We start from the raw sequence: 23,829 nt of genomic DNA on the forward strand, positions 1-23,829 counted from the left end.
AATAATGGAGTATGAAAACTACACCAGCATATAGGGCAGGCCTACTTCTCCAGATGCCACGTTAAGGATGATGTAACAGAGAACTTAGAGCAATCTGAAAACTCTAAGAAATGGGGCAAAAGAACACAAGAAAAGTTTAAGAGGAGGCTGGGAAGGCTGAAAATATTTGTCCATGAGCCAGGTCTATTTTCCTTCCTTTTATTCCTGTAAAACCTGGAACTGAGGCTAATAATATGGAAGGAGTAGAAACTGTAATAGCAGTCACTGTTTAGTGAGTATTTAAGTGCCAGTCACTGTGTAAACATTTTACGTGCATTATTAATTTAATTCCTACATATCTTGTGCTATAAGTCCTACTACCTACACTTTGTAGATAAAGAGAATGGAAACTTGGAGTCTGAATGACTAGACCAAGGCCACACAGCCAGCAAATGACTGAGTCAGGATTTGGCCATGAATTGCCTGATTGAGGTTTGTATGTTTAACCACTATGCAACACTGCTGTGAATTAAGCCACATCCTACTATACAAGTTCCTTTTGTAATATGGAATAAACAGTAGTTATATCAGTGCTAGGTTTCAAATTAATATTCATGGTGTAGCCTGCTGGCTTCTTTTAATTATCACTTATGTATAAGTAGCTGAAACTCATATTTATAGCTCTATCCACAGGAGAGGTTGGGGGGGGGGTTGTTTGTTTTCCTGTCAGCAACACATCTTCTTTTAATGTTTCTCCTGTTAGGTAAAATTAAATATTATAAACTTAACTCATCTACTCCCATCAAAACTTCTCTTAAAGACAGAAGCCCAGCTGCTCCTTTCCTGTCAGTTAAATGTTCCCAGCCCAGGAGATGGAGATATGAGTGAGGACTACTGCCTGGCCACTGTCTGAATGTAGCCACAAAGGACCCCAGAGCAAGAACTGTTGAGCTGAGCCCAGTCAGCCACCAGAACTGTGACAGGTAATAAAATTCTGACATTAAAAAAAAAATTCTTTCAATACCTAGCTCCCTTTCATGATCAATGGCAGCATTATTCTTCCAGTATTGAAAGCTAGAGCTATTTCCAATGAAGTTCTCTTTCCCTTGTTACCCATTTTCAGCTCATGTCTACATTCTGCCAATTTTGACCAGTGCTATTTCCTGGAAATGCACATCTCTGCTGTTCTACAATTAAGGATTCAGTCCAGGCCTTACCTAGCAAATGCCTCTCTCTGACATGGCTGTAGACGAGGCTTTTTAAAAAATTTCTTCTAGCAATCTAGGAAGAATTTTTTCTCAAACTTACATGTGACTACCTTTCTAAATATGTCTAATAGGTGTAGTTTTCCCCATCCCAAACTACCCTCCCCATCTTCTCCAGCTACACTAGCCATCTTTAAATCACATACTCAGCACAAAGGGTGCAATCATTCTCTATGGCTCCAGAGTTACTGTTCCAGTTCCTTTCCTTCACCTAACAAACCTAAGGTCAGTTTGTTAACCAACATGTACAAAGGAAGTAAGCCTTGTGTGTAAGCTCCTGGGTTTTCCAGCAACTTGGTTCTGGGCTCACACACTACCATCCTCATGAAGGCTTGCTCATAAATTGATACAAATGACTGAAAGGGTACCCTGGTGCTTGTGCAAAGGAATTAGCATCAACTTAGCATTCAAGTGCTTAGGGAAACCCTGTGTGGTTACAAACTAATGTGATGTTGTTAGTGAGGTTCATAAATTAAAAGAGAATGTTTTTAAGGTTGTTTTCTTTTAGTTTTATCAATATCTTTAAGTTTTACCAAAAATTTTAAACACAACATAGTTAAAATGTTTCTGAGAAACTTTAAAAACTTTACACTGAGATGACTAAAATGTTATGTGGATATAATCTGAATATTTAAAAATAATAGATAGATATTATCTATTTTCAAATTTGTAATAAGATAGATAAAAAATTCAATGTTTTAATATTTCATATCCATGAAATTAAACAGTTTGCTATTTTTCATAAATTAAAATTTCTTAACCTTATTTCTAAAGCAATCTACTTAATAGTGCTGTACATGCTACATACAATCTCAAACTGGCATGTTTTAAAATTGTGTAAACAAAATGACTGGTATCTTTATCATTTAAGAGTTTCACTACTTTCCCATTTCAGATACAACATTAAAAAAAAATGGCCACACATCATGGCCAAAGAGTTTCATTTACATTTTCATTCAAAATCCCACCTCTAAATGATTCCTTATAAGTCAATAAAGAGCATGAAAGAAATTAAGGAATATCACTGAAAACTGCAAAACAGTGACACAGATAGACTCCTACAACATAAAGCATAGAGACTTTATAGCGGTCACAGGCCAGTGTTATTGAACTATACCGATCAACAAAAATAACTGATGGTTGCAGATTTTCTGATCTTTACTCAATCTATAGCCTGATCACTAGAAAAGATACACGTTAAATCACAAGGAGAGCCCCATTCTTTGGCATTAAGTTGTATGATTTTATGCACAACTATTTATTTATTTACTTACTTATTTATTTATTTATACTAGTCCTTTAAATTTGTATTTTAGGGTAGAAGTAATGGCATTATGAAAATATTTCAAACATGCATATTTCTCTGCTGGACAAATGTAGCTAAAACAGAAGAAATGATCAATACAAAGAGCATAAATGGCACAAAGATTATTTCAAAGAATTATCTTTAGCTTTATCATTCTAGAGAGCAAGGAAGCAAGATGGGGTTGATTTCTTAGAGTCAATTAGCTTCTTGCATATGGAGTGGAAAACAAAAATCTAAATACCTGAAAGCATAGAAATGTTTAAACACAGAATTGTTATCCATCCTGTCCATATTTTTCTTTAAGTTTTTTTGTTAACAGAAGCCTATGAGAAACCACCCATGCCCAACATCAATAATGGGGGTGGGGAAAAGGAAGGTGTGAAAAAGTTAATTTTATATGTTTAAGCTAAAACAAACTTTTGGTGTCAAAATTTATAGAGGCATAACTAAAGAACTTTCTTTAGTGGATGATGCTTTACAATAAATAATTCAAGAGTTTGCAAACCCTTCCTCCTTCCTTTTTAAAAAATACAGGCTTCTCCTGTAGGAATGGGTGTACAAATTCCTTTTCTGACACAATGACAAGGATGATGTCAAGTTGAGTGCTCCTTGTCTTAGACAATGCTGGCAAACCTCAAGGACTGAGGTATGGCTTATAGCACAATGGTATGTGACAGTGTGTAAGTGTAAGTGCCCCGGGGAATGTCCTAATTCCACCAGAGCCTGCCAAATTTCTCCTGCTCTCCTCATCATTTGTTGCCTCCAATTTCTTTACCATATTTTCAAAATGTTCTGGGAAAGATGTCACATTGTAATGAAGAAACACAAAACTATGATGAATATAACATTACTCAATGCATATATTTGATATAAGTAATTCTCCATGGTTTGGACATTAGCACCATGCAGATGGGAATATATAAGTAAACTGGCATGAGATGGTTTAGTAGGTCTAGGCAAACTATACTGGCAGAGTCTAGGATATTGACTCAAACCCACAGCTGTAAATCAACTCTGTGTCAGAATTTACATTTGCATGGAAAGAATATTTTCAGTCATTTCAAAGTCTCACCTAAACCTGTTTTCAATCTATTTCAAGTGCTGATTCAAATGATCTCTCAAAATCCCAAAGTCAAAAATGACCCAAATTTTTGCTTAGACAGAATAAGCTTAACATTTCAAAAATGGACATATCCCTAATCGCTCTTCAGAGACCTCCAAATCTGAACTCTCTCAGATGTCCTAAATTTTAAGAAAAAATTATGCCAGAATTCCCCCTCCCATATTCCCCAAATATTTTTCTGTCTGCTAGTCTGCATCTGGCCTAAAAGCCAAACCTAACTATGACAGAGTGGTCTGGTACTACTCACAGAGATATTGCTGGGCGGGAACACATATGGGATAAGATAATAGTTCAAGTAGCAACTGAAATCCTAGCTTTTAAGAAATGGAAAATCAACCTCTGCTCTAAAACCACTATAATTAAAAGATAAAGTTGATAAATTTAGCTAAGATAAATATACATGAATAAATATTTAAAAAGTATTTAAGCACTCTGACATGCTCTTATACAAACTTTTAAATACCTTAACTCTAAGGTAATTTTAGCAGTCCTGGAAGGAAAATGAAAGAACAGTGATGTGACTAACTGACCTCCAAAGAGATCCACTTCAGCAGTGACAGCAGTGACAGTTGTCGTAGTTGAGGCAGAAGCTGAAGCAGTTGCAATTTCAGCAGTTGTAGTAGGAGGGGTAGGTTCTGTTGCAAATGGGTCTGAAATTTGTGCTTCAGAGGGAGCAGAGGAAAGCGTAGCCAAAGATTCTATGGTGCACCAGAGATGGACAACAAATGGAAGAGAAGGAAAGGAAAGGACAAAAAATATACCAGGCTCCAAGTGATCAAAATGAGGACAGTTATTAAGATAAAGGAGTCTCTCAAAACAGAAGTTTAAAATAAAGCTTTACTCACCCTCTCCCAAAAGGTCTATCGATGTCCATTATGTGTCAGCACATGAAGAAATAAGAGATAAAGCTGAAATACTCAACCACAGTAGTGTCTAAGCAGGGTGAAGCACTAATGAACAAATTCTAGCTTTCTGGACCATTTGTAATAAAAAATAAATAAATGTACAGTTAGCTCTCTGCATCCACGGGTTCTACATTCATGGATTCAACCAATCGTGGATCAAAAATATTTGGAAAAAAAAAGTTATGTTGTGCTGATATGTACTAGGTAGTTAGGCCTACGATGGTTATGTCTATACTGAACACGTCCAGGCTTTTTTTCTTGTCATTTTTCCCTAAACAATACAGCATAACAACTATTTACTTAGTATTTACATTGTATTCAGTATTGTAAGTAATCTAGAGATTACTTAAAGAGGATGTGCATTATATGCAAATATTCACCATTTTACATAAGGGTCTTGAGCATCTGCAGATTTTGGTATCTGAGGGGGTCCTGTAACCAGTGCCTCGCAGATACTGAGAGCTGACTGCTTTATCTGGTATTATTATGGAACTCTTGAGCTGAAAGGGACTTCAGTGATCCTTTAGACCAAGTTTCCAACTTCACAGGTGGGAAAACGGTGAGTAAGAAAGGTCAAGACACTTACCTTAAGTCAGGTCTATACAACTTTGAAAAATTCTATTTATTTTTTACCAGATTTACCATTTCATTTGCTTTGACTGATTTTACTACACTAAAAATTCAATATAGTTAACAGAACTTTATTGATCCTCTTTATTTGATTTGCTACTATAGTACAGAATACCAGAGAGTAAAATGGAGCTTCATAATAGCTATAGTTTGATTGTAGAACATATGAAACATAGTTAAATAAGTGGATGCAAGTTTAGGAGTTAAAAAATAAACCCAACCTAAACATTTTTATTCTTCATAAGTTTCACATTATCAGATGTTTTTCAATTCAATATATAATTTTTAAATTTATAAACATTGTTATTCCACATGAGAATTATTTTAAGATAAATGTGACATATTATATAGAATCAAAATTTTTCAGCCATTTTGAGGTCAGCATTTCATTGGGAGGGTCATACTTAGTGTTCAACAGTGGGATTACAGTTGGCATCCTGAATAAAAAGCTTAGGAGGGGTTATTCTTAACTATACTATGACTTTAGGTTAATGTATAGTGTTTAAAGACATTTTTCCATTCTCAGTCACATTATACACTTCAGGTTTTATATTTGAATTAATAACTGTTACTGTAAATTACTGATAACAATTTTTTATTAGAACTCATTAGAAAGATTTTTTTTCAGAGCTTTAAAACAATATGAGAACATGTAACCCAAAATTTCTAGAGGACATTTAAAAACTGAGAAATGTAAATTTAACATTAAAATAATTACATTCATTTAACTACATATTTTACAAACCCAATGAATATTATGTAAAACAGTCTACAGGTACACTAAGATGATCAAGACCCTGTCTAACCAAATCTTACATATTTCATAACATTAGAGACTTATAGCACATGAAATACTTGACATTAGAAAAAAAGTATTAAAATTTTAGAATGTATACTTAATAAATAGCATGCAAAAAGGACCTATATTGACTTGAGACTAGAGTATATTCTGCTGTTAGGTGGCCAGGCCCAAATTCTAAGAAACAGAAGGTTCTTTCAATAATTTCTTAAACCATCAGTACCTGGTCCAATACAAGTGTTACTCCATAGTCACACTTCCTAAAAATATTTGATTAGCAACGTAGGTCATCAGAAGCCAGATAGACTTGGTTTCTCTCTTTTCCTGGCAGTGGTTGAACTCTCCCTAGCCCTGCCTTTATCAAAATGGCTATTTCAAGCTTCAGTAAGACTTAGCAGAAGAGCTATAAGCCATGTGATTTAACAGTTTCCAGATCTGTCTATGATAGGGAATGAACAATTTACTTCATACAAGTAAAGAGAAAAGTTATTTGTGTATAGTAGAAAGTGAAAGAAATAAAAAGATTTTTAAAAATATAAAAGATGGCAAGAAGAGTTCCATATACATATAATATATATGTATATTATATATATATATGATTAAAATATTATTTGCTTGCTTTTTGACTAGTGTTCTGTTCACCTGGAGGGTGATGAGACTTCCAGCAATGATAAAATGGCAGATGAAAAGTAAAATTTCCTAAGAAAATATATGATAGTTAAGCATATTGATGAATAGTTGATGTTGAAAATTTTTTCAATTCTTGGGAACCAGGAGTCTCCAAAATCTTAATTTTCTAGATAAAATATGATTAATGTTACTTATTCCTTGTTTTATCAAAATTTTCTCTACTATAAAAGAAAGACCCCACTTTAGAAAGATAGGGACAGTTATTAAATATTCTCAAAACTACCAATTTTTATAAAGGATTAAACTATCAAAAAACAAAACAAAACAAAATGAAAACAACAATAATGTAGTTTGATTCATTTGCAAGTTGTACTTAATTAGAGATTTTTTGGCACTATAGAAATTGTTATAAAATATTCACTATAACAGAGGAAACAGAATTTAACTAAATTAACAAGGAAATCTATATTCTGCAATGATATGTATCTAAACTTTTAAATTCTAAAGATTAAATGTGTTAATATATTTAAGTGCTTACCCATGTCTAGAACATATAAATGCTTGATAATGATAGCTACAAGTAATAAGAGCTAACATTTAAATCAAATTGTGAATTTCAAAGCTTCTGTTACTCTTCCAGTGTGTTTGTTTGTATATATGTACATGTATGAAAACAGCCTAAAGATAGGTCCCCCAGATTTAATTAACTAGAAAATGGCAACATGGGTCGCAAAAACTGCTTGTACTGTAGCTGATATTCCACATGAAAACTATTAATGTCATACAATCACATAATACTGATGATCCTTCAAATGCATGTTGATAATCACCGTATTTTTCGCACTATAAGATGCACCTAGATTTAGAGGAGAAAAACAAGAAAAAAAATATTCTGAACCAAATGGTGCACTAAATATTTAATAAAATATAACAGAATAATATGTATTTCAACCATGTAAAGTGAACAGCAGTCAACAGTGGTATTATGAACCATCATCACTGTCATTAACAAATGAGGAGAGACTTTAAGGTTCAAGTACTCTCCTAGTTTTCTGGGAACCCCAGGAACTCATCATTGCTAGTGTCAGAATTTATGAAGCTCAGTTGCTCACAATTACTGATATCACTTTCTTCGCTATCTTCATACTGTCAAGACGCCCTGAGATTCAGCAGTAAAGTGGGACATTTAAGCGTCCCCAGGGGTTTCGCATGGGCCCACCGCTTCCTCTTCTAACAGCTGTTGCCACTGCTGACGGGTCAGGTAATACACATCACAGTCTGTGATGCAATATTCGCTCCATAAGATGTACAGACATTTTCTCCCCACTTTGGGGTGGGGGGGAGTACGTCTTATGAAGCAAAAAATATGTTAAGTTTTATTAGGTCTATTAATTCTAATAAAACCCTAGCAGTAATTCCATGTTCCTCAAAAAGTAGAAATCTCATTTCAAGCATTTATAAGAAGAAATTATCTGTTTTCCTACTTCTAAGGTACACAGAAATATAACACACACACTCATTTGTTTGTGCTGAGAGATGAATTCATTATGAGAAAAAATGCTCTCCCTATTATAAGGCCAAAGATAGAAATTTTTAAAATGCTCTATATTCTTTTCAGCGAAGCATGTGGGCTAATGACCACAGGATGCCAAATCTCATATGCATTATTTAAATAAAACTTACTAAAATATGAATTTTCTACAATTTGGTTGTTTTACACCAATAGGAAAAATATGATATCACTTAACAATATGTCCCCTAAAATGGCAATAGTTATCAGTACCTACAACCTCCCAGAGAAATTCATAAACACCTGAAGCAGTGGTGATCATTGGAAAATGAAATCTTCTTACTCTGTTATGGTCAGATAAGAACATCCAACTAAGTCCAAAAAGTTTGAAAGTTTGTATTTTACTGTCTAGTAATACAAAATAAAAATGTGCTTCAATGATAGAATAAGCCTAATCTTATCAAACTGATGGGGGAACCTCAAGAGTTGAAAATATTTTTTAGCTTTAGTAATATAGTTAACAGCCTTGATGATTAGTGCATCTAAAAAACAAAGGAGTTCCCATGAGACTGTCAACTGATTTCTCAAGAAAACTTTGCAGGTAAGAAGCGACCGGCAAAAAGCATTCAAAGTGATAAAAAGCAAGAACCTACAACCTAGATTACTCTATCCAGCAAAGCTATCATTTAGAATGGAAGGGCCGATGAAGTGCTTCCCAGACAAGGTAAAGCTAAAGGATCAACACTAAATCCTTATTATGTGAAATGTTAAAGAGACATATTTAAGAAAAAAGAAGATCAAAACTATGAACATTAAAGTGACAACAAACTCAAAACTATCAACAAATGAATCTAGAAAACAAAAACAAACTAAGCAAACAACTAGAACAGGAACAGAACCATAGATATGGAGATCATATGAAGGGTTATCAGTGGGGAGGGGGGAAGGCATAGAATGGGGAAAAAGGTGCAGGGATTAAGACGCATAACTGGTAGGTACAAAATAGATGGGGATGTCAAGAATAGTAAGGAAATGGAGAAGCCGAAGAACTTATATGTATGGACATGAACTAAGGGGGATGGATTGCTGGAGGAAAGGGAGGTACTGGGTGGAGGAGAGCCAAGGGAAAAAAAAAATTGGGACAACTGTAATAGCATTATCAATAAAATATACTTTTTAAAAAAAGCTATTGTTGCAGGAACTGGAATATAATACCAGATCTACCCTGACTCCAGGAGACCCACAAGCAATTTGACCTTTTTTCCCCCAGGAGAACAGGAAGTGATCAAGATGGAATCTGAGGCATTGTGCTCCAGGGACAGAATGTCCTCCACCCAGGATGCAGATATAAGAATCCTGGTCAGCAGATGAAAGGATGCCACGGGAATTGATAGATTGCAGCTTTAATCAGATTAAACTTTTCCCAGAATTCCAAACCCCTTACCTACTTTTTTCCTGAATTCCAAACCCATTACCTACACATTTCTTCTTGTTATAATAAAGATCAGTTTGAGATGAGGTGTAAGACAGTCTTTTAAGGTACCTAACCCACCATCTTCTCAGATTGCTGCCCATCTAAATAACGCGCCCTTAAAGATTCAATCTTTGTTTCTACTTATTGGTTCTGGTAGTGAGAGGCATCATGAATGCCAACTTCTATGGTTTCAAAACAAGACTGAGAAAAGTAATTTTATTTTATGTATTGTTTTACTCAAATGAGCCAAAACATATTTGTTACAATTTAGCATCATCTTCAACTATCACTGGTTATCCATAGAATAAATGCAAATTGAAGCTATTATTTTCTCCATTTCATATTATACTAGTTTACTTCATTTCTTAAGGCTTATAATTTTTACTATTTTGCTTATAAAATTTAAATATTAATATTTTTCTCCCCAGCTGACTTTTCTACTGATATGCAATACTGCAGCTGTAGCTACTTTGTTGAGGCACAAGACTAATGTTGTCTAGTTATGAAAAATGACCATCAGGCCCTAAGTCAAGGCTTCTGCTTGCCTAGAAGGTATTCTGTACTAATTATTTTTAGAAAGTGCTCACTCTGGGCCAGTGGATTAGAAAGAGAAAAGCACGTTTTGGTCAAGGATAAGAAAGGCTCACAGCTTAGCTAGAAGAAAGCATACTGGACACGGGACCCTCTCCTGCTTTTCAGTATCACAGAAACTGTGTGTCCATGTCAGACAGCCCTGGCTGACACTACCCTGTTCTGTTTTCGTCTATACCTACTGATATCTCAATTGTCAACCATCAATAGTTACTTACTTCACACAAGAATGAAACGTATTATAATAAGATCAGTTAGTATAACTTATTATTCACAATATTATGTGTTTTAACAAAAAGTACATGGAGATGAATATAAATAAAAATGTTACACTGGTATTGAAAAATATTTTATCTAGGTTTTTCTTTTGTGAATGAACAAGGGGGTCTGTAATAAATCAGTGACTGAAAGTTACCTCATAGGCAATCTGATCATGAATTCCTAACTGGGTGGATCATGGTGGGTAGTCATGCTCCAGGAATACCATATACTACCTTCTTTAGTAAGAGGTTTAGCTTACTTTAAGCAAGCCCTGTCCATTGTTCTTGTGCATCTAGTTTAACACACCTTTGAAATGACAGAGTAATTCTCTTTTTCAGAGGTGTATCCTCCTTCAAGGGAGCACACAATCTTAACTATCCTGTAATGCAATCCTTGTGATTTCCCCGCCTTCCTGTAATCTTCATTTTGTCCCTCCTTAATTCCAAATGTATAAAAAGAACTATAAAACTATCATGCTTGGGCACATTTGAGATCTTACTTCTCAGCATGTCATTAGATGGCTCAATTATACTCAACTAATCTCTAATAAAAATTCTCTACAAGTTTGGACATTTCTTACATTGACACTTTTTAAAAATTATTTTGGTGCCAAAAGTAAAAAAAAAAATTTTTTTTCTCTGCAATTTCATGTTAGAGAATAAGCTGAAGGGAAACAGGTTTTAGTTTGACTGTTTATTCATTGAAGTCCTAACTAAATCACTAAATTTTTGGTTAAGTTCTAAAATTTACAAAGTGTGAAATACATACTGATTTAAACAGTTGAATTAAACAGTTGAAAAAGACATATTGAGTATCCCCACAAATTTATAATTCACACTAAATTTTAAACTACATAAATTCTATAAATGCCATTATATGAATTTTATGATGGGCAAATACATAGATTTAAAATATAGATTTAAATTATTCTTAAAAAAATAGAAAAACATAATATTGATACATTGCATAAGGCACTGCGGTAATGAATATAACTTTTTAGTAAACTGAAATTATCAAATATTTTAAAAAGATAAAGTTCAAAATGAAAACTTGAGAATCTAAAGAATGCTTTTATAAATTTTCTTCAGCAACATTTTCCTTTATGAATTGAAGTTTAATGAGGTTACATAAAGTTAAAAAGAACAATTTTATTTAAGAAATTGATAACTTAGGTGTTGAACACAGGAAATTTTTTAAACATTTAACATGGAAAAGCCCTGAAGCTAGCAATTTTATTTCAGAACTGGTCATCTTTTGTTTATTTTGTTATCTCCCACCTTCAAAAAACCCCCCAAAACCTTGGTAATAAAATCAAGAGATTATAATACAGCAGTTCCTCACTTATTACGGGTATTACTTTCTAGACGCCCCCCCACCCCCTGCGATAGGTGAAAATCCGTGAAGTAGGACCCTTACCTTTATTTTAGTATTTATATATATTTTAAGGCTTTATAAACCTTTCCCACACACTTATAAACCTTTCCTACTCCCTTATTAACCTTTCCCACTCTCTTATTAACCTTTTCCAGGCTTTTATAAACACTACTTAGGTTCTTAAACATATTCAACACTCTTAAACCTACTTAACTTTAACAACATATGTATATAGTACCACAAAATCCTGCGATATAGCAAAAAATCCTTGATAAATAATTAAATATAATATTTTTAAAAATCCTGCGATACAGCAAGGCTGCAATAAGTGAGAGAAACATCAATGTGTGGTTGCCTCTCACATGCCCCCAACTGGGGACTTGGCATGCAACCTAGTCATGTGCCCTGCCTGGGAATCAAACCAGGGACACTTGGTTCACAGGCTGACGCTGTGTGTACTTCTGATGTGATACTGACACACTGTTTACCAAGCCCACCCAATGATTATAATTTTTTTATTTCTTGTTTACACTATTACAGCTGTCCCCATCCAGCTCCCACCCCTTTCTCTCTCAGGCCATCCCCACAGCTGTCCATGTCCATGGGCCACACATGTATGTTCTTTGGCTAATCACGTCACCTTCTTTCATCCAGTCCCCTCTCCATCACCCAAAGATTATTTAATTACCTAGGAGGATGTAACTGCATTTGAATTTGCAATTTAACTACTAATTAAGGACTCTGATTCTGAGTTGATATATTAAGTTACAGATCTTGTCTGCTAGTGATGCCAAAAATATTTTCTTGGGAGAAAAGATAATCTGAATATCTTAATATAAGGTTTTTATTGTCCTATTGGACATTAACCAGTTTTGTATCTAACCTAGCCATCTTATTCTAACATTCCTTCTGAACTGTCTATAAATAGTCAGTTCCTTAAAATGCTCTTTAAACCAGCATTATTATTCTACTGGTTCATGATCAAGGAGTTAATATCTTATTTTTATTGTCTGCACCCCCTTCTTACTGAAGTTCAGCTGACAAATAAGACATATATATTTAAAATGCACAATGTAATGGTTTGATATATATATATATATATATACATGATTAAATGATTATGATAATCAAACTAATTAACATAGCCATCATGTCACCAATTACCATCTTTATTTCTGTGGTGAGAATTTATTCTCTTAACAAATTTCAAGTATACAACATGTCATTAACTATAGTCACAATACTGTATAATAGATCTCCAAAACTTATTCATCTTACAACTGCCCATTTGTACTCTTTGGCCAACATCTCCCCATCCTGCCCCATGCCCTTGACCCTCCAAATCCAGCCCCTAGCAACCACCATTCTACTTTCTGCTTCTATGAGTTTGAATTTTTTAGATTCTACATGTAAGTGAGATCATACAGTGTTTGTCTTTCTATGTCTAGCTTACTCACTTAGCATGATGTCCTCCATGTTCATCTATGTTATGGCAAATAGGGGCATTTCCTTAATTTTAAGGACTGAATACTATTGAATTGACTATACCACATTTTCTTTATCCTTTTGTTATTGATGGACATTTAGGTTATTTCCATATCTTGGCTATTGTGAAGAATGCTGCAATGAACATGGGAGTACATATATCTCACATATATATTTCCATCCAGAAGTAGGATTAGTGAGTCATGTGGTAGTTCTATTTTTGATTTTTTGAGCAATTTTTATAGTTTTCAAAACAGCTGTACCAGTTTGTGCTCCAGTCAACAGTACATAAGGGTTCCCTTTTCTCCATACCTGCACCAACTCATCTCTTGTCTTTTTTATAACAGACATCTAAAAGTGTGAGGTGATATCTCATCATGGTTTTGCTTTGCATTCTCCTAATGATTAGTGATATTAAACACCTTTGCATTTATCCATGGCCATTTGCATGTTTTCTATGAAAAATATTTATTCATGTCCTTTGCCCATTTTTATCAAGTTATTTGTAACTTTACTATTGATATATTTTGGATATTAACCCCTTATTAGATATATGGTTTCAAAATATTTCCTGCCAATCCATAGGTAACATTTTTATTTTGCTGTTTTCTGTGCAGAATTTTTTTAGTTTGATGTAGTTCCACTTGCTTATTTTTGCTTTTGTTGTGTACGCTTTTGGTGTCATATCAAAAGTTCATTGCTAAAACCAATGTCTAGGCATGTTTTCCCTATGTTTTCTTCTAAGAGTTTTATTTTTAAAGTCTTATATTTGTCTTTAATCCATATGAGTTAACTTTTGTATATGATGTAAGGTACAGTTCTAATTTCATTGTTTTGCATGTGGATATCCAGTTTTCCCAACACTACTTATTGGCGAGACTATCCAATTATACTTGGGTATAGGTCTGCTTTCCTAGGTTTGGGCTCTACTGGGGTTTTACAGTCTCCTATCTGGGTCTGGGTCTCAATGCTCCTACAAAGGCACTTTTGTTGATGGATGGTTGCCAAATTATTGTTGCTGTGTGGAGATATGATGGGCACCCCATATTCCACTATCTTGCTTCTATAGTTGCATGAGTCATTTTTAAAGTTTTGAAACTTTTATTTTTATAGTTTGATGTAATAGGGGAATATATTTAAAACCAATTCTGCAGCTTTGAGAATTTTGGAGTAGTTAACTTAATTTTTATATTAGTTTTAAATATGCTTTTAAATCAAGTACTCGTCAGAGCTTAATTTTTTCCAAGATACATGAATACAATGGGAATTCCTCTCTATCATTTTAGAGTGCATCTTTTCTGGCACAAACAAGACTCTATCCCAGATTTCAATTGCAGTAAGTCAAATGCAATGTGAATAAGACTAGTTCTACTCTGAAGGACTCCATGAAGAAGGCTACAGCTGAGAAAACCAAGTTAGAAATGCTGCCTTTGCATAATCTGATAAATTTGCAGAAATATTCAATCCTCTAAAGTCTGAATCTCTAGAAAACATACTAAATATAATCGTAATTTTAGGACAGCACATAAAAGTAACACCTTTGTTCCAACTTTTAAAATAAAACCTATATGACTACTTGAACATTGTAACTGTATTATAGATACTTTTTCTGTCTGTCTCTCTTTCCCTCTCTCTCTCTCAGTATATTTTTCAATCAATAGATGTCATGCTGAGTATTTTCTCTCTAAGTTTCTAGCACCATTTGGGACCCTCAGAAGGTAAGCATAGCAATTACAGACCAAATAAAAACAACTAAATAGAGAGATGGCATGGCTGTCTGCTTTCACTCACCTCCCCATGCAGTGGCTCCTCCAGAAGGTGGTGGTGGTGCTGGCGCTGCGGCTGCTGTTGCCCCTCCAGAAGAAAAGTCTGGCTGGAGGTCCAGGAGATCACTAGACGGTTTAGGAGTACTGAATGGGAAATATAATTTTAAAATCATATTTTGAAATTTATAATGTAAATATGTAATAAAGAGTTACATAGACAACATCACAGATTTTGTATATTTTAAATCAAATAAGAGAAGCACATCTTCTCCACCAAGGGTTGGCAAACTACTTTTAGAAAGGGCTAGATTTTATGTATTTTAAGTTTGTAGGTTAGATGATCTCTATCACTTCTTGCTTTGTCACTATAAAATGAAATAAACATAGATGATACATAAACAAATAAAAGTGCCTTTGTTCCAATAAAACTTTATTTACATAAGCAGGCAGTGGGCTGGGTTTGACCTCTGGGCCATAGTTTGCCAACTCTTGTCCTATGGACAATAACAAAGTTAAACCATATTTCAAGCTATAGTCACTCACCAAATCAGAGGGCAGAAATTAAAAGAGAAAAACCTAAATGCCTCAAAGTAAGGTGGAATTTTTTTAAACATGTTACAAAATGCTGGTTATGAAAACTGTGACAAAAGGAAACATAATCTAAATATTAAAGGTATTACTATAAGAGGATTATGGGTATTTTTCCTTTACTCTATTTTTCTTTTTTTTTTTTGGTATAAAAAATTCTTGTCTTGAGAAGAATTTACTTATAAACCAAAGATATTAAAATGAATAATTACTAATGCACCTTTTCTTTTCAAAACAAACTACAACCTATCAGGTTTGCCTATAAAGAGGGCCCACTTAAAAATACTTCTAGGTTTTTTTTCCTTATTCAGCTAGGATTGTGCTTTTCAAAGCTCCTTTACCTGTAGAAGTTCTAAGGAGGAATCTAGAGCTTTGCTTTCAAGGTGTGGCCCACAAACTAGTAACATCCTAGGACCTTGTTAGAAACACAGCATCTCAGATTTACCACATTACCTACTACATTAGAATCCTTATTTCAACATGACCCTGGGTGATTTATGTGTACATTCAGGATAATGGAGCACTGGCCTAAAGGTTGCCAGACCAGGTACCAAGCCGCCAGTGTCTCAGGTTTCCCACCCCTCTTCATAACCAGCAGCTCCATTTAATCTTTTCTTATAGATTAGAATTTTAAGTAATATTCTTTGGAATAATGGATTCTGCTGCTTTAAAAAAAAGTTTCAGGACCCCTGAAACTTGCCTCATTTTGATGTCTATGTCATAAATACAACAGGCATAAGTGTCAGAATAGGGAAACATATTTATTAAGACTCAAATCATAGCTTTAATAAGAAGCAACTTATCTTAGTATAGAGGCAGAAAGGACTTGGGTTTTACTATGCTGGGGATTATAAAAAGCCAAACTAACCACATAGAGGGTAACACACATAGTTAATATGGGTGCATTACTTGGATTTATTAGCCCTGGCTGGTTTGGCTCAGTGGATTGAGTGTCGGCCTGCGAGCTAAGTGTCGCTGGTTCGATCTTCCAGTCAGGGCACATCAGAGAAGGAAAACTCTGACTCCAAAAAACCTCCGCTGCCTTGCGGCATACCTCTTCAGGGGAAAGGCTAAGGGAGTAAACCCCGACAGAAAATCCGGAGCCGGAGTCCCTAAGGCGGTTTGACGTTGTAGTCAACACCGGCAACTCCTGCGGCGCACCTGAAGCCAAGCTGTATTGACTCCGTCTTTCCCTTGGACCCTTCAGCTGCGAAGAGAGGGGGGGTCTGCTGCATGGGCAACAGCAGACCCTCCATATCACCCTGCCCAGGCTCTGTAGCTTCAGCTTCACTGGAGAGGACACTCCAGCGTCATCGCAAGATGTCGATTCAACACGGGAGGAGACAGATACCATGTCACTCCCGAGTCGGACTGCACAACCATTCTCGGCGGTGCAGATAGACTCTTAAGAAGCTACACCATCGTCTCTCGAGACGGACGGCTGCCGCCGCCGACGACTTGGATTTATTGCTTAATTCAAAATTTAAGTCTCTAAATACAGGGCATTCACAATCAGAGTTGCAGATACTACAACGTAAAACTAGAATCTTCTCAAGGCAAAACAGCCAAACAAAGAGTTGACCAAAATTATTATTTGAGGAAGCCCCTATGAGTTGGGACTTCACTGCAGGAAGTGCTGAGATTTCACAGAACGTCTAGCCAATCCTACCTTTCTCCCTACTCTTCCGTCCTGTACATGCTATAAATGCTGATTAGGGACACCGTGGTGGTTTCTTCCAGCTAATGGATCTACAACTGCAAGCTTTTTTCTTTTTTAAAAAACAAAGCACTTTAACACACCCTTTAAATTTCCCAAATAAGACACTATTTTTAGAAAACATTTTCTGTATCAACCAATTTCAGAAGAACTTGTAATGTGTGCATGATTTTTCTACTTCCTTTCCCAAATGGGTGGGTGACAGGTTATTTCCACAGCTTAGGCCCTTCTAATGCTTTGAGAGGTACAGGGTTAAGTAACTGTATAAGGTACACAAAGAACTTACTTTCTATACCTAAAAAAATAACCTAAAATATTACATGTTAGGAATAGCTTTCATTTTCTGAAATCATTGGGTCTAGTACATTTTTTAAAAAAACCCTCATCAAAATACTAACAAACAGTCACTGACCTGACCGGGACAGCCGCAGATGCAGTTGCAAATAAATCAACCGGTGGGGATGTGTCAATAGTTTTAGCTGGTGTAGAATTAGGAGACGTGACAGTTGTGACTGGAGAAGACTGAAATTGAAGATGCACAACACACTGTAGTCAAATATGAATCTGCGAGACATAGAGCAACAGGACTTCCACTTTGCAGACCTATGACATTCCCAGTATTTTTTGGGTAACTTCTCTTGGGAGAAAAAACTAAAGAAAATTTGAAATCAAGAATTGTAATAAATAAGCAATACTAAACGAAATACCTTTCAAATTTTAAAAGCGAAATATAACTTCTGTAAAATAATAAAATGTTTGGCCTAATGTCTTAAAGACTTCTATTCACAAATTTAAAAGTCAAAGCTAAATGTATTTCTTGAACATAAAATTAGGGGGAAAGATCTTGTTAGATGCCAAATTAAAAAAAAAAAAAGATCAATTTTAATAATTGGTATAAAACTGAGGCCATTCTTTTTCTTTTTTTCTCAGATGCTTTTAAAATCTAGAAATCTAACTTAAAAAATAGTTCACAGATGACAGAGAACAATTCACAAAAAACAAGTCACTGCTAATCTTGAGAGTATCATGAATATATCCCATCACTAGTATGAGAGAGATAAAACTAAAAAAAGTGAAATAAAAGCTAACATTTATTGTCCTGGACTGGTTTATTTTTAAGAAGAGGGTTTATAGTTGCCTAACATTGAAAAAAGTAAGACTTTTATTGAATAACTATCCTAAATCTACTTTCTTTGATTTTGTATATTTAATTCTCCACCTATTCACAAGAAAAGATTAGTGTAACATCTTAAAACAGTTCACTGATAGTTCTGTAGGTGGAAATGAGATATAACAGCATCTGAAATACACAAAGACCAATACCAAACAAAGGTTACCAGAGAGTGCCATAAGTGGACATCTGATTTCAAATAGACCAAACTTAAAGGACATTTGAAAAAGAAAAATTAAGAAAAAAAACTGAGAAGATAAAAATGTATAGGAATTTACAGATTTAACTAGTATCTGTCTAATAGCTATTTGCCCAAGAATATAACTAATCAATATGTCAAAATCCCATAGACAGCCAAGTGCCAAGCATTCAGCCTTTAGAGAAAAACAGACATGAGCAATATGGATATTGTTACTCAGAAAACAGCAACTCAAGTCTCCTTCTTCACCCAAAATTCAAATTTTCCAAGTGGAATATGGAAGATTATGAAGGGAACAGAAAGAACTAACTAAAATTAATTTGCATGTCATCCATTGTGGACAATGACAATTTGTCTAATAGAAACTAGGTTTATTTTAAACCAACACAGCTAAATAAGCTTAGAAAGTGATGTTTATAAAACACTACCAAGAACATACTGACAGAATGAATACACCAACATAAATACAGAAATGAAAGCTCATTAAAAACTGCCTTGTAAACAGCAAGCTCTGAAGAGCTGAGAGAGCTAGGAAAACAGAACCAAAATAATCCTGTTATTACAAAAAGAAAAAGTCAATAAAAGTCAATTTGGCCAAAGTGTCTTAACAGACCATCCAAAAGGATGCCATAATTTTACCACACTCTACTCAGCAGGCATATGTTGAATTTTTCACATAGACATACGGATTTTAAATCTGGCTTTGTATCAGTATCACCAGGGAGCTGTTTGTTTGTTTGTTTTATCTGATTGTTTGCTCAAGCTCCCAAGGGGCTCAGTCTTAGGCAACCACCCAGGCATTGACACAGTATAGGATGTCTGGGACCCATCACTGCATCATGATGGTAGTCTTCATGTCTGTAATGGTAGCAATTACATACAGTAATGGAAATTTGCCAGAGGAAAGAACACATCTATTACATATTTTTTTGTCTAAAAGAATACAATGGCAAATGTAAACTACAAATATATAGAAGGAAATACTCCTGTCAATATAACTCTAATGGAGTCTTTCAACATGCTGAAAAAGAGATGGGAAAGTAAAGGAGTAATTAAATTTATTAAAGTAGATTGTCTAAAAGGCATGCTTGTGGAAAGATACCCAACTACAACTGGTTTCTCTACTATTAAAACACTCATAATATTTTGTGCCTTACCTGTCTCACAGGGTTGTGATCCAGAGTATGTGAAAGTGCTTTGTAACTAGTACAATGTTACAAAGATACATTTGTTTTCAGTTGTAATATAAATATATGAAAATTTCTTCTACTTAAAAAAATGTACTCCAAATAAAGGGTTAAGTAGACATTGCAATATTATATTGGACTTAGAAAATACAAAGGAGAATACATAAAGTTACCTTTTCTCAAAATTTTAAAAATAAAATTACTATTTAATCCAGCAATTCCCTTTCTGCATATATACCCCAAAAGAATTGAAAGCAGAGACTTGAACAGATATTTGTACACTAATGTTCACAGCAGCATTATTTAAAATAGGCAAAAGGTGGAAACAACTCAAGTGTTCACTGAGAGAATAAATGTACAAAATATGGTATATATATACAATGAAATATTATTCAGCCTTATAAAGGAAGGAAATTCTGACATTTGCTACCACATGTATGAATCTTGAAGATGTTATGCTAAGAAAAATAAGCCAGTCACTGAAGGACAGGTACTAGATGATTCTACTCAGGTGAAGTTACTGGAGTACCCAAAGTCAGAGACATAAAGTAAAATAGTGTATGCCAGGGACTGGGAATAGGGGCAATGGGGAGTTAATGTTTCAGCTTTGGAAGACAAAAAAAAAGTTATGAAAATCGTTAGTAATTTTGCACAAAAATGTGAATGTACTTAATACTACTAAACAGCGCCTCAAAAATGGTTAAAATAGTTAAAACAAAACAAAAAACAAACTTACCTTACTTAATGGAGAGGGAGCACCAGATCTAAAAGGCAACCAAAAAATTAAAACTGAATATACAAGAATACATTTGTAGAAATATTTGTGTTTGATAATATCACTTGGTCAAACACTGACTTGTTTATACACACACTTTTTTTTAGTAATGGACACACTATCTGAAAAATACTTTTAATCTTCTACTCAATTAGGACATCCATTTCTAATGTTTTCCATCTACTATATTTTGAGTATTAGAAATTCTTAAATTTAATTTTCCCCTATATTTCTAGCAATTCAATTCTTTGAGTTGATCGTTATTGCCCAGGTCCATAAAAAATAAACTATTCAAATAGGAATTTTAAAAAATTTCCAGGACTTGGGAAAAATGTTTTATAGAATTTACACACCATCTAGCTTATTATTTTAAGTAGTTAGAAAACTCAATAAGGTTAAAGTATACTGTGATCAATTAATTATAATTATGATGCATAAGAGGAAGATCAGAATTTTAAGAATCCCAAAGCCCTGCACCTGAAATGTGTCTCAACTTCCTCAAGTTTGTATAAATTTTTATGGCTATAATGAAATCTATGGAGAATATTCCTATTGTCCTATTAGAATTAGTGAGAGCTTGAAAAAGAACAGTAACCTGAATGCTTGTTTCTAAGGTAGTGAAGGAAAATTTAGGAAGGAGTAAATTTTTTTCTTTTTTTAATTAGATTATGGTAGCAGTGACTATTGGACATCATTTCTAGAAAGTGCTTCAGAAATAGCTGCCTAAACAGCTTATACTTTAATAACCTGAGTTGGTGGAAAATAAATTAATAATAAAATAAAATAAATAAAAATATGTTTCAATAAGAAGCCTATTTTCAAGGTCTTATAGGATGTCTTGCTACTTATCTACAGAGAAAATAGCACATGTAGCAACAGCAGAACAAAATTAGCAGAGTGAGTGACTGGAAGTTTGTATAATATCATGCATTTTTGTTTTATTTGATATAGCAAAAGAAATCTATTAGTATTATATGCCTGATTAATACCTTTTATGTTCAGTTTCATTTTCAAATACATGCCTGCCATTTTCTGTTTAAATTTAATTTTTACTTAAAACTAACATAATGTAAATTAAGGGCACACAGAGATAGATTTCTGCTGTATGATGAAGATAGAAGCATAAGGGTAATACTTGGGTATGTGTAGTTTGGCTAAATGTAATCTTAAGAATAGCATATCCTATGAAGAAAAGGATATACATTTATCTATATTGCTTATTTCAAAGGCTCTACTGGAACAAATGAATTCACAGTGTTTTCTGTATCTACGAAACTTTACCTAGGCACCTAAAAATCTAGTGTAGCATAAGGCTGAAAATTTACTAATGAGTTTTTGCATAATAATTTCTCCATTTCCACCATGTTTTCCTCTATATATGTGGAAAAGGAAGGATGTTAAGTCTAAATAACATCCAAGATAATAATAGCCTGAACTCGGCAAGGAAAACACAGTCACTTTCTAAGAAAAAACTAATGAAATTTAATTTATCTCTCAAGCAATTTTCATGAAGCAATGCTCAGTGGTACTCACACAATGAGAAATACTATTACAAAAAGAGAATTGAGGATATGCAAGCACTTTTTGAAATGTTTCCAAGCTAATATCTAAAAACTTCTAACATATTTTATACCCCATGGCAATAATAAAGATACAGTAAAAATCATAAAATTGCTCTACCTGCCACTAAAGAATATCATGCTCAAATCTAATAATAAAGTATCATAACTGGCACAAGAATTAATTTGTCAAGCTCCCACATGAAAGCTATTACTAAATAACACTTGTAGTTACCCCACAAATTAAACAAATGTAAATTTTCTAATGTCCATGTCAAGTTATCATTGCCACTTACTAGATTGTACCTTAATTTTCTGTTTAAGTATCTGTATTCTCCATTAGATGCTAAGTTCTTAGAAGTGAGGGAACCCATCTCAATGTTTTATATCTCTAGCACTTTACACAGCAGCTGGCATTGTGTAGGCAGTGAAATACATTTCTGTATTACCTGAATTTTAGAATGAGGATACATTTAAGTACTCTTTGTATAAAAATGTAAATCCACCAAAAGTCTTAAAAGTTATTTCAAGTGAAACTAAACTGTCAGAATGAGTGACCTCTGTTCCCATGGCCCAGATCTGGCCTTTGGCAAGATTTCATCAAAAAGGTGAAAACCAGAGGTCTCCTGTTGGGACCATGATTTGGAAAAGGATCATTAATCACTGATTAGAATTTGAGGACTCTGAGGCTCAGAGACATAAATAACTTGCCGAAGTCTCATCATTCTCTAATGGTGGATTTAAAACTCTAGTGAAAGTCTGTCTGATGCCCCGACACAGTGCTCATTTCACACTGCAGCCTGTCCTGATGAAACACACAGCCTGCACGTGTTCCTCAGGATACATAAACTGCTTCTTTTCACTTGTTTCTTTGTTGGTTTTCTACCCTACCATTGGTCATTTCAGCTTTACAAAAGAAAACGCTGCAATATTTGATATATAATGACATTTATTTAAGACCTATACCTATGTTAATTATTTCTGCGAGAGAAATTTAGCACATGGTTAATTGTACTGAGAAAAATAAAACATGAATTTTAGAAGAGAATGAATGACCATAGAGTAATCTATCCTAAATTTTGTAAAATGTTACAAATACATGGGTTTTTCTGATACACATAGCAAATGGCAAAATTTACTTCAAGCTGTTAACAGTAAGCTATCAACAGAGAAATTTTTTGTCATTTCTTATTCTCAAAAATAACCCCAACATAGTTCTGGTTGTAAGTGCTAACTAGAAATATAAACAACAAAAACAAAACACAGAGGTGAAAAAGTCTATCTTCCAAATAATTCTAATTACAATAGACTTATCTTGCATTTCCTGCACCCTCGAAAGTTAGTAAACCTATATTTAAAATCAACTCAATTTCTCTTTTTTGTTCTATTAAATCATATAACAGACAACATACAAAGGTTCATAAAATTTGCATAAAATCTCAAAAATAAATATCAGTGTCTTTAAGGCACTAAATATAAAGGGCACACATATTTTTTTATAAAAGACATTTGAAATGCTCCATTTTATGCATTTA

At 34.1% G+C, this 23,829-nt stretch overlaps 1 protein-coding gene across 1 annotated transcript in view; it reads right to left on the reverse strand.

The window, feature by feature from the left end:
- SNAP91 (synaptosome associated protein 91) overlaps positions 1-23,829 on the reverse strand; it is a 136,522-nt gene that overhangs the window by 40,145 nt on the left and 72,548 nt on the right. The window contains exons 12-16 of the mRNA XM_090279625.1: positions 20,697-20,724; positions 17,816-17,925; positions 15,124-15,242; positions 4,519-4,533; positions 4,204-4,371 (exon numbers count right to left, since the gene is read on the reverse strand). Of these exons, the coding sequence (XP_090135751.1) occupies positions 4,204-4,371; positions 4,519-4,533; positions 15,124-15,242; positions 17,816-17,925; positions 20,697-20,724 (440 nt within the window). The remainder of the gene's footprint in view (positions 1-4,203; positions 4,372-4,518; positions 4,534-15,123; positions 15,243-17,815; positions 17,926-20,696; positions 20,725-23,829) is intronic.

Source organism: Furipterus horrens, unplaced genomic scaffold (assembly GCF_987537825.1).
Source record: "Furipterus horrens unplaced genomic scaffold, mFurHor1.1.pri manual_scaffold_6, whole genome shotgun sequence".
Classification (NCBI taxonomy): Eukaryota; Metazoa; Chordata; class Mammalia; order Chiroptera; family Furipteridae; genus Furipterus; species Furipterus horrens.